At 41.9% G+C, this 14,787-nt stretch overlaps 1 protein-coding gene across 2 annotated transcripts in view; it reads left to right on the top strand.

Moving 5' to 3' along the window:
• Positions 1 to 11,573, top strand: part of THAP12 (THAP domain containing 12) — a 28,877-nt gene extending 17,304 nt beyond the window's left edge. Inside the window, exons 3-5 of one of the 2 annotated variants that reach the window (XM_017347943.3) lie at positions 953 to 1,060; positions 6,182 to 6,218; positions 8,802 to 11,573. In XM_017347943.3, the coding sequence (XP_017203432.3) occupies positions 953 to 1,060; positions 6,182 to 6,218; positions 8,802 to 10,735 (2,079 nt within the window). In that variant the 3' untranslated portion in view covers positions 10,736 to 11,573. Of the gene's footprint in view, positions 1 to 952; positions 1,061 to 4,345; positions 4,392 to 6,181; positions 6,219 to 8,801 lie in introns of those variants that run through there. The other variant, XM_051822248.2, reaches the window with a different exon arrangement.
• Positions 11,574 to 14,787: the final 3,214 nt, after the last annotated feature.

Below are 14,787 nucleotides of genomic sequence, written 5' to 3'. Positions count from 1 at the left end.
GCTTCCAGCCAGGTTGGATTGTGTTAACAGGAAGTAGCATAGAGAAGGATCATCTTTCAATGATGAGGTCATTAGAACTAGAAGAGAATTCAAAAATACTTGGTTTTAGCATTTGCAAAAATGTGGTTATGTATATCCCTGTCATGGGAGATGATTTCAAGTGAAGTGGATCAATTTTTATTTTAGAAGTTGTATCATATGCATTAAAATGTGAAATACAGCCCATCAAATGGTTATTCTTATAGTTTTTAGTTGCTAAAGATAATGTTAGAAAAGTGAGTAGATTCTATACAAGTACAGATGGTAACAACTGAAATGGCAAGCATAATGCTGAGTGATATATGGATGATTTTATTTGAGGAAATGTTGATCTAGTTCAATGCCTGGATTTTATTCAGAAGAGGAAACTAGGATCCACAAAGGGAAAGTAATTTAGTCAGGGTCTCTCAGTGAGTCACTAGAAGCTTGGACTAGTTCATAAGTCTCCTGGGACCCAGTCCAGTACTATTTTCACTGTGCTTTGATGCTTCCTAAAAATGCTTATATTAGCAAAAGTAGGGTGAACAGCGGGTAAAGGGGGGAAGCATTATTATAGGACATTCAGATGGCAGATTATTGGGGAGACTTGTATTTCTTGTAGCTTTAATGGGCTCATAGAAGGACAGGACAAATGAAGTAGCTGGGAGGCTGAACTAGAAATAATTACACAAAATGCAAATACCTTTTATGTTTTTACATGTGCCATCAATAGTTCCTTAATTACAGTAGTATGATTATCAGAAGGGCAAGTGTGAGAATAGATTAGCCTGAACTGACATCTAATTCTACAAGTCTTGTGTTTTGTAGAGCTGGAGTTGAAGAAGAACTGGGGAAATCATTAACATACAATTTTATTTTATGTGCAATACATTCTGAAAGCCATCTTTGAACTAACAATGCTTTTCTTTTTCAGAGTCCTTATAGAACAGTTCTTCGAGATAACGCAATACCAACAATATTTGATCTTACCAGTCATTTGAACAATCCTCACAGTAGACACAGAAAACGAATAAAAGAATTGGTAGGTCCATGTGCCTTCAGTTTTCCTGCCCCCTTAATACTATGAAATCAAATATGGATGCATTTATGTTAAAATTGATCCAGATTACGCTCAGTTTCAAAAGTAACATAATGGGGAGTGAATGCTGTGATTATTATTGAAGTAGCCTGGATGTTAGATGGCTAGTTTTACCATTTAAATTGGAAAATCGCTCTCAAATTTAGCCAGCTGATACTTCTTGATGTGGGCCAAAGTATGCTGTTAATTACAGGCCATTAGCTCATTCCCATCCTGGAAGGAAAAAAAGAAGTACTACCTTTTATTTGTGATAAGAAAAAATGGAGCTGATGTATATTACCAGAATTCATTATAAAAGAATAAAATATAAAAGGAAACATTTAAATTTGAGACACAGATAATTTTTAGACATGAAGATTCTGTTACTATTAAATACTGGCAGAGTTTACTCAAAAGTTTTAAAATCTACATGTATGGTTAACTTATACATGTTCTTAGATTCCTTTGATATCCTTCAGTTCTGGTTATTGAAATTTATCTGTATTTTGTTGACCATATGTGAACAAAATTGAATTGCTCCTCAGTCCATGGCTTTCTGTCACCATTGCCATTAGCAAGGCCCTTATTTTATGTTAATCCACTGTTAATATTTCTATGCCTCCCCTATTTGTTGGTGCCCATGCTAGTATGTTTAATATATGTCATATCAGTTCACCTACTCTGTCCTTTTAAGCAACATTTATCTAATTTTTAAAAATTCTTCTATGTTTACCTTTTATCCTTACATCTAATTTCTTAGATGGATGATATCCACTGGGGATCCTCTTTATTTTTCCCCTTCTAGAAACTAGTTTTCCCTGCGTTGTCTGTTAATTGGTTCATTTTTTCAAATCCATGGGTATAAAATGCCACCTCTGTCACAGAACAGATTTGTGTCATATGCAAGACTGTTTCTGGGGCCTCTGTTCTACCCACTGAGTGATTTATCTGTTTGCATCTGTGCTGCACTGGTTTCATTACCATGACTTTGTAATATATTTTATTTCAAATAGAGTGATGGTTTAATTCTTCTTTTTCAGAATTTAGGCTATTTATGGGGTTAATTCCTCTGTACATGACTTTGACAATCTTTTGTTAAGCTCAACTAGAAATCTTGTTGGGATTTTTATAATTTCTTTGAATTGATATTTTTCTGATATTAATTTCCCATCCATGAATAGGGGAAAAAATTACTATCAAGTAACAACAGTTATGCATAAAACTAAGTGCTGGTTCTTTGAAAAGGCTATTAAATACTTTTAGGAGCACAGAAAGTAAAAAACTGGGGGCAATCATGGGCTCCCAGATTCTGTATTGGAGTGTCTGACTGGGTTCAAGTCCCAGTTCTACTTCCAATCTAGCTTCCTGCTCATGTGCCCCTAGGAGGCAGCAGGTGGTAGCTCAAGAATTTGTATCTCTGCCACCTACACGGGAGACCTGGATTGAATTGCTGGCTCCCAAGCTTTGGCCCCAGCTCATTTTGAGCTATGTGGGCATTTAGAGAGTAAGCCAGTGAATAGGAGATCTCTATCTTTGTCTCTCTGCCTTTCAAATAAGTTTTAAAATTAAGAAAAAAAATACAAGTTTTATTTTTTTTGTTTTGTTTTGTTTTGTTTTGGTGGTGGGGAGGTTGTTACAGTACTTTAAAAGAGTGTGTTGGGACCAGCACTGTGGCATAGTGAGTAAAGTCACCGCCTGCAGTGCCAGTATCCCATGTGGGCTCTGGTTCATGTTCCGGCTGCTCCCACTTCGATCCTGCTCTCTACTGTGGCCTGGGAAAACAGTAGAAGATGGCCCAAGTGCTTGGGCCCCTGTACCCACATGGGAGACCCAGAAAAAGCTCATGGCTTCAGATCGGCACAGCTCCAGCCGTTGTCATCTGGGGAGTGAACCAGCAGATGGAAGACCTCTCTCTGCTTCTCTGTTACTCTGGCTTTCAAATAAATAAATAAATCTTAGGGAAAAAAAGAGAGTGTACATTTTCCTTAGATTTCTTCATATACACTATAGGTCTTTTTGATATATATTTCTGGTTGAGATTGTTTTCAGGAAAAATTTTCTAGGACTTTTTAAAAAATGAATCCTGTTACATTTTATGCAGTTGATTGTATCATCAACAAATAAGGAAAAAATTGTCTCATCCAATTCTTAATTTTTTTCTGTTACCTGTCTTCTTTTTAAGTCAAGATCCCTAGTACTGTGTTCAACAGTCCCAGCAACACCACAACTGGCACATTTTCTGTATTCCACCAAGTATGATGTTTGCTGTTAGTGTTGTTGAATAGTTTCTATCAAGTTCAGGAAATTCCCTTTCGGTTCTGTATTCAGATTTTTTATGGTAACTTGTTGAATTTATCAAGTGTTTTCATTCATTCTACTAAGTAGAAAAGTTAACAACGTTTGCTCATTATTTAATGCAGTGAACAACAGTGATGGATTTTCTGATGGTGAGCGATGTCTGTATTCTTGTGAAGAATTCTAATTGGTTGAAATATATATATTTATTTTTATATACTATTGAACTCAATTGGTCAATTCTTGTTTTGTTTTTTAGGGTTTTGCATTTGTGATTGTTGGTCTACAGTTTTCTTTTTTTCCTACTTTCTTTTTTCCATCTTTTATTATTCAGGAGTATGTGAGTGGAGTGAGGCCTGGAGGGGCCTCTCCCCGACCCACGTGCTTCCAGGAATCCTGACTGCAGGGGTTCGGTCACACTGCCGGGGACTGGAACCTCTGCCACAGCATCAGCTCCCACCAGAGGCCACCGCAAACCCACCCGCTCCCCACTGTTGGCCTATAATTTCTTCTCATATATTCCTCTTATCAGTTTAAGATAACAAGGTTCATTAACCTTCATAAACTGAGCTAGATACCTTTCCCTTTTTTCACTTAATTTTTCAAGCAAAATTTGTGTATTGTGGATGCTGTCTGCTCTTGAAAGTTAGGTAGAACTTGGGGAAAGCATCAGAAGCATGGGGTGGAGGAGAGAGAATTTTGATTGCCATTCTAGTTTCTTTATTGATCTTTCTCTTCTTTTGCTTTGTTCTCAAGTTTATGAACTACATCTAGGATTTTTGGATATTTGTCTTTAGTAGTCTTTTTATTTGGAGGTCAGAGTTAGAGGGAGACACAGAGAGGTAATTCCATCCATTGGTTCACTCCCCAAATGGCTGCAACAGCCGAAGCTGATTCAAGCTGAAGCCAGGAGTTTCTTCCAGGCCTTCCACATGGGTAGCAGGGAGTTGGAGCAGCCGGGACTCAAACTGGCACCCATAATGCAATGCCGGCATTACAGGTGAAGGGTTAACCTTCTATTCCACAATGTTGTCCCTTAATAGTCTTCAAAGAACTGGTGGATAGTTTTGTAGATGATTAGTGTGCGTGTGAGTTACTATTTTGGCTTCTTTGCTGAGGGATTTACTTTTTGGCTCTTTTTCTAGCTTTTTGATGTTAAAACTTCTGTCAATGTGAATTCAGAGCTATGAATGTCTATGACGTAGGTGTATCCTACAATTTTAAACATGTAGTGCTCTCATTGTTGAGCTGTTAAGTATTTTGTAATTTCTCCTATTTCTTTAAAAGGATTATTTTTCTTTTAGTTCCCAGACATGGGTATATTTTTAAAAATCATTATGTTAAATGATACATAGAGGATATGCATAGTCTAAGCAATCATGTCTTCCTAGTGTTTCTGTATCTGTTATTGCTGTTGACGTTTGATGCCAGCTTGATTCTTGTTCCTTTTTAAGTGATCTGCTTTTATTCCCCTCAAAGCTTGTAAACTGTTTTCTTTATATATGACATTATGTTTTGCTAAACTATATGTAGATGTGAAGGGTGTTTTTTCTTATCTAGCCTTTTTACCATTTTACATATGACCTTACATTTAAGTTCTGAGAAATTCTCAGTTTTTATTTCTTCATATACATCTTCCCCTCTGTCTATTTCTGCGTCCTCTTATAGATGAATGCTGACACACAAGAGTCCTCCATGAAAGCTTTTTTTTTTCCTTTTTTTAGTAACATTATGTATGGGAGGTGAGGAGCTCAACCACTTCCTGTCCTATAGCTGTGATTTCCCTGTGCTCTGCCCCTCAGGGAGCCTCAGATCTCTCACAGCAGGCATACTCTTGCAGATCTGCCCACCCTTGTAACTTGCAGCCACAGGATAAGGAGAGAACATTCTAGGTTCAGCACTATGTCCAGTGTGCCCAGCATACTGCCTGCAGTCTCCAACTGGCACTACCACAAAGTAGTAACAGGGTGGGTTATGATGTCAGCATTGCAGAGGGTTGCCATGCTGGCAGTCTGTCACCTTCTGCTTCCCAGGGATTGCTCTTCGCTTTAAAAAAAAAAAAAAAAAAGATTTATTTATTTATTTATTTGAAAGAGTAACAGAGAGAGAGAGAGAGAGGTTTTCCATTTCCATCCACTGGTTCACTCCCCAGTTGACCTCAATGGCTGGAGCTAAGCCACTCCAAAGCCAGGAGCCAGGAGCCTCCTCCAGGTCTTCCCACGTGGATGCAGGGGCCCAAGGAGTTGGGCCGTCTTCTACTGTTTTCCCGGGCCATAGCAGAGAGCTGGATTGGAAGTGGAGCACCCAGGACTCAAACCAGTGCTCATATGGGATGCTGGCACTGCAGGCAGTGGCTTTACCCACTCCACCAGAGTGCTGGTCCTGCTCTTCACTTTCATGTTAGGGTCTGGGGTTCAACAAGCTCCTTCTTAAGGGGCATTTCCAGGGTGGAGTGGGGAATGATTTACATCCTCTTGAATTTGACTCCAAATGTCATGATACATATACACTCACACTTTTCTTAGCCAAAGTTAGGATGATTTAGGTAGAAAGTAAGATAATGATATACTCGTTCCCTTCTAGGATTTTATTGTAAGCTGGGAGTCATTAGCAAATTGTTGTTTGGTTTTTCCCATCCTCTCTTTGAAGAATGTATTCAGTATAAAGAATTTATGCTCTTAAAAGAAGTAAATTGAGCTCAAAATGGAAATTTTATTTGTGAGTCTAAGGTAATATACTAGAGGTCACTTTTCTTAAAGATGATTTGTTTTTTCTTTTCTTGTCGTTTAGAGTGAAGATGAAATCAGGACACTGAAACAGAAAAAAAGTAAGTGATAGTGTTAATGACTCAACTTCTGAATGCCTTTTAAAAAGGCCTTGACCTGGTAAGGACAAATAAATATGTTTTATGTCCAAAATTTGCTTTGAGAATGGATGTAAGAATGTGGCCAGCTCTTGTCCTGTGGTCTGGAATTGTCTGTGGTTCAGTTTGTTTTTGTTGAGCTGCTGTGCCACTGCCCCTCGGGATGCTCTCAGTACAGCAGTGGGTAGGACAGGGACAGGGCTACAGGTAGTGTCCTTTTGTAGAGAGGAATGGCAGCAGTAGGGATGGGCACTGAATCTCTGTCCACCCAATTTGTGGTGCAAAATAAGTTCTTGGTAATTGTGTAAGGAATAATCGCTGTGGGGTCTCCTGCAGTGTTGAGGGTGGTGGTCACACAGCTGCTCTGCAGGTGCCAGTGCCTGAGCCGAGCATCCAGAGGGCTAGGAGCTGCTCTTGTTCTGTCACTGCAGTGTGGTTCCTCCTTGAGTGCCTGCTATTGCTATCATTAATCATTTTTTAAAAAGATTTATTTATTTGAAAGGCAGAGTTACAGAAGGAGAGACAGAGATCTTTAATCTGCCGATTCATTTCCCAAATGGCCACAAGTGCCTGGGCCATCTGCCACTGCTTTCCCAGGCACATTACATTAGTAGGAAACTGGATCAGAAGCGTAGCAGCGGGACTTGAACTGGCGCTTATGTGGGATGCCAGTGTTGCAAGCAGCAGTTTAACCCACCGTGCCAGAATGCCGGAGCCCGGGATTGTGAGTGATTGGTAGTAGGGACCCATTGAGAGGTTGGTAAGGAGGTGACACTGTGGATCTGATGTCCTTCCCTAGAGCACTGTGTTGGATTAGAGAAGGTAACACTAGTAGCAGGGAGGCCACGTGGGACTTAGGTATGGAAAGATGCCCCCTAGAGAGACTTAGTCATCTCTGTACTCTCTTGTGCTTTAAAGAGCTGCTGCTTTGAAAAGATAGGAGCAGTAGTAGTAGTACTTCTTTGAAAGTGGAGAGGTCATGGAGGGGAGGGGTCAGTGGAAGGGAGGTCAGGAAAGCATGGGGGACAGGCAGTAAGTAGATGTCTAGGATAACTTCTCACTTTCAGCTTGGGAAAACCTATGCCATGCAGGACTGCGCTCTGTAATAATGTGGTGAATAGGGATGCCATCTGAGTTGAAGGAATAGTCCTCTTTGCCCTGCTGAAGAGCCTAGGATGCCTGTAAGCATAGCTTACACGGGCTCTGGACAGATGAGACTGGGCTCTGTGTCTGGACAGCCAGCTTCCCCATCGCACCTTAATAGTGCTTTTGCTGGAATATTTTCTGCCAGCTGAACAAAGGGTCCTTTTCCCTGTTCATGTCCCCCTTAGCTCTGTCATTATCAAATGTAACTTCTTTGTTCTTTTTCTGCTGTGCTGTCAGTCTTGTGTTCTAGGAACTAGGTTCTAACCAGTTCCTTAGATTTGGATTCTTCTACCAGGACTACCATTGACCTGTGTAACTGAACAGGATACTTAACCTGGAGGGCCTCTGTTTTCCCCTCCATATATGAGGGAAGAGATTAGGCCCAAGTTTCTGGTATTAGCCCTAAAAATTACCTGAATTACTTTATATTATTATATTGGTTAGTATAGCTGTCTCATCCCCCATAGAAGGGTGAGGTTTAATGGTTTGATAGAAGCAGCATCAGGATGAACCTAGCAGCCAAATGAGCTTGGATTTGAATTTCTCTTCCATTCTTCTAACTACATCTGTGATCTTGAACAAGTTATTTTCTGCCTCCATTTGTCAAATGGCATTGATGCCACCTACCTGAAGAAAGAGTAAAAAAATGATAACGTGAAGTGCCAAATATAGTGCCTAAATAAATACTAACGTAAAGAGATGCACTGCCTTTATTTTGTGTAATATGAATTCTATTGTTAAGTTTATAAACAACTACTCCTTTTTTAATGCTTTTGTTTATTTATTTGGGAGAGAGAGTTGCACAGTGAGAGGGAGAGACAGAGGTCTTCCATCTGCTGGTTCACTCCCCAAATGGCTGCAGTGGCCGGAGCTGCACCGATCCGGAGCCAAGAGCTTCTGGGTCTCCCACGTGGGTGTAGGGGCCCAAGGACTTGGGCCATCCTCCACTGCTTCCCCCAGGCCATAGCAGAGAGCTGGATCGGAAGTGGAGCAGCCGGGACTCGAACCGGCGCCCACATGGGAATTTCCCAGGGAGTTGGCAGGGGAAGAGCACCTGCCCATGTTGGTGAGGTTTGTTGATGAATCTCAACCTGAGAGAGGAACTTGTGGGCTTCCTGCCGGCACCACAGGCAGAGGCTTAGCCTACTGTACTACAGTGCCGGCTCCCAATTACTCCTCTTTCATAACAGCATAGGCTTAGAGTGTGCCTGTTTACAATGTTCGTCTCCTTCTGGAATGTGTCTTATTTTAATCTTTATATTTTAGTCTGTGGTCTAGTAGATGACCTGTGACTGTTGAATGAATGAAATTGTGGATTTTAAATATTTAGCCAATCAAAAATGTAGTTTTTTGGTATGGTTCCTCATGAGCCTGCTTATAAAATTAATTTTTGTTTTCCAGTTGATGAAACTTCTGAACAGGAACAAAGACATAAAGAAACAAACAACAGCAGTGTTCAGAACCCCAGTGCAGAAGAAGGGGGTGATGAGCAAGATGAAGACATTTTACCGTTAACCCTTGAAGAGAAGGAAAACAAAGAATACTTAAAATCTTTGTTTGAAATTTTGATTCTCATGGGCAAGCAAAACATACCTCTGGATGGACACGAGGCTGATGAGATCCCCGAAGGTCTCTTTACTCCCGATAATTTCCAGGCGCTGCTGGAGTGCCGGATAAATTCTGGTGAAGAGGTCCTGAGGAAGCGCTTTGAGAGCACGGCCGTCAACACGCTGTTCTGCTCGAAGGCGCAGCAGAAGCAGATGCTGGAGATCTGTGAGAGCTGCATTCGTGAGGAAACACTCAGGGAAGTGAGGGACTCTCACTTCTTCTCCATCATCACTGACGACGTGGTGGACATAGCAGGGGAAGAGCACCTGCCTGTGTTGGTGAGGTTTGTTGATGACTCCCATAACCTGCGAGAGGAGTTTGTGGGCTTCCTGCCTTATGAAGCTGATGCAGAAATTCTGGCTGTGAAATTTCACACTATGATAACCGAGAAGTGGGGGCTGAATATGGAATATTGCCGTGGCCAGGCTTACATCGTGTCCAGTGGATTTTCTTCCAAAATGAAAGTTGTTGCTTCGAGACTTTTAGAGAAATATCCCCAAGCCGTCTACACACTCTGCTCTTCCTGTGCCTTAAATATGTGGTTGGCAAAATCAGTTCCTGTTATGGGAGTATCTGTTGCATTGGGAACAATCGAGGAAGTTTGTTCTTTTTTCCATCGATCACCACAGCTGCTTCTGGAACTTGACAATGTAATTTCCGTTCTTTTTCAGAACAGTGAAGAAAGAGGCAAGGAACTGAAGGAAATTTGCCACTCTGAGTGGACAGTCAGGCATGACGCGTTTGAAATTCTCGTGGACCTTCTGCAAGCACTTGTTTTGTGTTTAGATGGTATAAACAGTGACACAAACATTAGGTGGAGTAACTGCATAGCTGGCCGAGCGTTTGTACTCTGTAGTGCAGTCACAGATTTTGATTTCATTGTCACCATTGTTGTTCTTAAAAATGTCTTGTCTTTTACAAGAGCCTTTGGGAAAAATCTCCAGGGCCAAACTTCTGATGTCTTCTTTGCAGCCAGTAGCTTGACCGCAGTCCTGCATTCGCTGAATGAAGTCATGGAAAATATTGAAGTGTATCATGAATTTTGGTTTGAGGAAGCCACAAACTTGGCAACCAAGCTTGATATTCAAATGAAGCTCCCTGGGAAATTCCGCAGGGCGCAGCAAGGCAACCTGGAGTCTCAGCTAACTTCTGAGAGTTATTATAAGGAAACCCTGAGTGTTCCAACAGTGGAGCACATTATTCAGGAACTTAAAGATATATTCTCCGAGCAGCACCTCAAAGCTCTTAAATGCTTATCTCTGGTACCGTCGGTCATGGGACAGCTGAAATTCAACACATCAGAGGAGCACCATGCTGACATGTACAGAAGTGACCTACCCAACCCCGACACTCTCTCAGCAGAGCTTCATTGTTGGAGGATAAAATGGAAACACAGAGGCAAAGATATAGAGCTTCCATCCACCATTTATGAAGCTCTCCATCTGCCTGACATCAAATTTTTTCCTAATGTGTATGCCTTACTGAAGGTGCTGTGTATCCTTCCTGTGATGAAGGTGGAGAACGAGCGCTATGAAAATGGACGAAAGCGTCTCAAAGCGTACTTGAGGAACACTTTAACAGACCAAAGGTCGAGTAACTTGGCTTTGCTTAATATAAATTTTGATATAAAACATGATCTAGATTTAATGGTGGATACATACATCAAACTCTACACATCTAAATCAGAGCTTCCTACAGATAATTCAGAACCCATTGAAAATACTTAAGAGACTTTCTCTTGTAGGTCACTTAATGAATACCTTTGCCTGTAGGCCTCCCATTGAATAGGTTAGCCATTGATAATCTCCCTAATTAAATGGCTCCTGTTAAACTCCCATGCTCGGGCAACCTCTTAGTTCTTCCAGAAGGTAGCATTGGAAGTGCCACGTTCCACCTCTGTGTCTCTGGTAGTGGCACCTGGAATTGTTTCAATTAAGTCATTTTACAAATAGCATTTATTATCACTGTTGATCCAATTGTCAGGTTTGAATTAGCAGTGTTTTGAAGAAATAAATTTTCAGGATGTGTGGGAGAAAGGAATAGATTTTAAGAAATTTACAATGATGCCCACAATTGACCTTTGACTAAGAGTTTTGACTAATAGGAGTTAGTTAATTCTGAAGTGGACAATTACGCGAGAGAAGTTCGTGATCTTACCACACAAGGATTTCAGTGTAAATTTTGTCTTGATCAAATGAATCCTAAAGGAGTAAGTTAGCAGTGGAAGGACCTGCCATTGTCATTCCGCATCTGGGTGTTGCTGTTTACATTCCTTTGTTGAGCCTACATCTTGTTTGCAGGTTTATGTCAAACACTCGTGTTTAATGGTCAAGACAGTGTCAGAGGCCGTGGATACTGAAAACTGACTCACCTGTTTTCTTCTGACTTCTTCCATGACTACTGCCTTGTCTTGATTTATAAGCAAAACCTGGAAAACCTACAAAAATAAGTGTTTTGTGGTTTATCTAGAAATAATACAGAAAATATTGCTGTTATTTTTGGTGAAGAAAAATCGATTTTGTATAGTTTATTTGAATCTAAATAAAATGTGAATTTTGTTTAAAATTGTTTAAATTTTGTTTTAAATATATTTTGGTGGAGTCACTCTTGTGACATCTTTAGAAATATTTGATAATCAGCTTCAGCCAGTGCCACGGCTCACTAGGCTAATTCTCCGCCTTGCGGCGCCGGCACACCGGGCTCTAGTCCCAGTCGGGGCGCAGGATTCTGTCCCGGTTGCCCCTCTTCCAGGCCAGCTCTCTGCTGTGGCCAGGGAGTGCAGTGGAGGATGGCCCAAGTGCTTGGGCCCTGCACCCCATGGGAGACCAGGAAAAGCACCTGGCTCCTGCCATCGGATCAGCGCGGTGCGCCAGCAGCGGCGGCCATTGGAGGGTGAACCAACGGCAAAGGAAGACCTTTCTCTCTCTCTCTCTCACTGTCCACTCTGCCTGTCAAAAAATAAATAAAAAGAGGTAATCAGCTTCAAGATGAGGTAGTTTTGTTTTTGGTATATGGTTTACTACTTGGGATATAGAAGAACATTTTAACTAAGAAAGCTGGAATGTAAGGTTTACCTAATGAAATGTAAAGTGTATGTAATTTTTTTGATGACTAGATGGGCCCTGATGTGAAAGGCCACAGTTTGTGAGTTGATTGCTGGCTAAAGCTTAAATGGATGAGTTGAATTGCAGAGCTGTCGTTGGGTGAACTCACGTTGCAGTAGTTGGTGCTGTTTGCTGGTGGTCTGACCCTTAGTCACAGACAGGTCCCGGCACATGTATCAGATGAGGACGTGGTACCTGTGCAGTCTGAGAAGGAGAACAAGAATCTATCTTAGCGTTCTCGAGTGAGGTCTCTGTCCTTGGCAGAAGGAGCTGATCAAGTTCATAGCCGCAGAATGACAACGGAGCTGACCTTGCAGTGCCTGCATCCATTTCTTAGTGCTCTTCAGAGTGGTGTGGCCATGACAGATTACTTCTCCTGGGCCTGTATCACAAGGAGAAAACCTACACAAGGAGATGCTTTGATGGCTAGGTAATTTAGCATCGGTGACCTGTCACTTACAACATCCCCAAACTGAGTAGCTAAAGAAACTGTCATTTCCCAGTTTTGTGGGTTGGTCAAGTGGTTCTTTTGCTAATCTCATCTGGGCTCTCTGCATCTGGGTGGCAGGTTGGCTGGGGTCTGGGTGGGATAGCTGGGCCTTGTCCTGTGGTCCTTTATCTTGGCCTTGTTACATGATGGCCTTAGAGTTCCAAGAAGGCAGAGACAGCAGCTTCAAAGCCTCACTTAAGAACTCACTTTGATCACATTCTTTTGGTCACAACAAGTCACTTGGTTCGCCTAGATCCAAGACAGAGGAGATAGATTCCTCTCATTGGGACAAGTTGCAAACTCCAGTCCCCTTTGCATTCTGCCAGAATGATGTGTCCAAAAACATGCGTGAAGCATTAGATAAGTTTTTAAGTATCCATCATTTTGTGTTTATTCTTTGTGATTGTTTTTTGTTTGTTTGTTTATTTTTGTGAAATCTGTTGAAAGCTTAAAAACACCAATTGTTAAGATGTCTGCACGCTGATCTTTGGTGGTAGGTTGAGTCAGTGGTGGTCTTGCCAGTAAACAGACTCACAAGATTACATAACTAGGAAGTAGCAGTCTAGAGACTATTCCACAAGCAGTAGCTGAACGCTTGCACTGTGCCAGGCTTCTGGGCGAGGTGCTGTCAGTACTAGAGGCATGTTTTGACTAAGCCTAGAGCTGGCCCACAAGAACGTGGTAGTACTTAGTTATAACTGCACAGGCACGCACACATGTCATAGGCTTCAGCAAATCAGATTCTCAAAGGGAAAGAGATTGATTATCCATGAAGGCCTTGTGCAATTAAAAAGTATCACATCTGAACAGTTTGTAAAACATACTAAGAAATATATTCAAGATTTAGTACACATAGCTGGCGCCATGGCTCAATAGGCTAATCCTCCGCCTTGTGGCGCCGGCACCCCGCGTTCTAGTCCCGGTTGGGGCGCCGGATTCTGTCCCGGTTGCCCCCCTTCCAGGCCAGCTCTCTGCTGTGGCCTGGGAGTGCAGTGGAGGATGGCCCAAGTGCTTGGGCCCTGCACCCCATGGGAGACCAGGAGAAGTACCTGGCTCCTGCCTTCGGATCAGCACGGTGCGCCAGCTGCAGCGCACCAGCTGCGGCGGCCATTGGAGGGTGAACCAATGGCAAAAGGAAGACCTTTCTGTCTGTCTCTCTCACTGTCCACTCTGCCTGTCAAACAAAAAACACAAAGATTTAGTACACATAGACGTGTTTTTGCTTTTGGTATACCTGTTATTCTTAAGAAAGATCGAGCCATCACTGTGGAGGTTAAGCTGCCATCTGCACTGGTTCGAGTCCTGGCTGCTCCACTTTGATCCAGCTCCCTGCTAATGGTCTGGGAAAGCAGTGGAAGATGGCCCAAGGTGCACCCCCATGGGAGACTGGAAGAAACTCCTAGCTTCGGCCTGCCCGTGTGGCCATTGCCGCCATTTGGGGAGTGAACCAGCAGATGGAAGAGCCATCTCTTCATCTTTCCTTCTTTGTAACTCTGCCTTTCAAATAAATTAATACTCAGAAAAAGAGTTAGAGTTGAAACCTAATGTAGGGTCTGGTACTTGTAAAATAAAAGCAAATTCTTTATAAATATTTTCAATCTCCATCTTAGGAAAGTTGCCATGAGGTGAGTCAGTGTTGAGGTAGAAGAGCCCATCTCTTGACTTGAGCCCAGTTCCTCTGCAGTCACTTAGTTGGATCTGGTTTGTTTTTGTTTCATTTAGGGGGCAGCCAGTTTTTAAGTACTAGTTAGAATAATTCATGAAACAGGAAGGTTGTACTTGCCGTGTTTTATGATACTTAGAGCTGACAGAGCGCCTTGGGTCTCTCATTCAAGTTCTCAGGAAAACTCAGGCAGGTATTCCTCCCATTTTTCAGCTGAGAAATCAAGCCCACAGACGTAAACTAATTGCCTCAGATTATGTAGCTAATAAGTGCCAGAGCCAGGTACTTTGTTCCATGCCTTCAATCTTAAAATTGATTGTGAACGTCACTTCATTCTTAAGGTTTGTAAAAGAAATGTTTGCTCTGGGAATAGGGTCCTTTCATGTTCTTGCTTTATCCATTGCCAGCTTTCAGCACAGCATCTAAAAAGCACTCATTATAGTCGACATGGGTTCCTTGGCAAAAAAAAAAAAAAAAAAAACCTCTGGAGCTTTAAACTTCTGAGACTTTACACACTGGGTG

Source organism: Oryctolagus cuniculus, chromosome 1 (genome assembly GCF_964237555.1).
Source record: "Oryctolagus cuniculus chromosome 1, mOryCun1.1, whole genome shotgun sequence".
Taxonomy (NCBI): Eukaryota; Metazoa; Chordata; class Mammalia; order Lagomorpha; family Leporidae; genus Oryctolagus; species Oryctolagus cuniculus.
The sequence above is the reverse complement of the archived record's forward strand: the minus strand, read 5'-3'. Positions and strand labels throughout refer to the sequence as shown.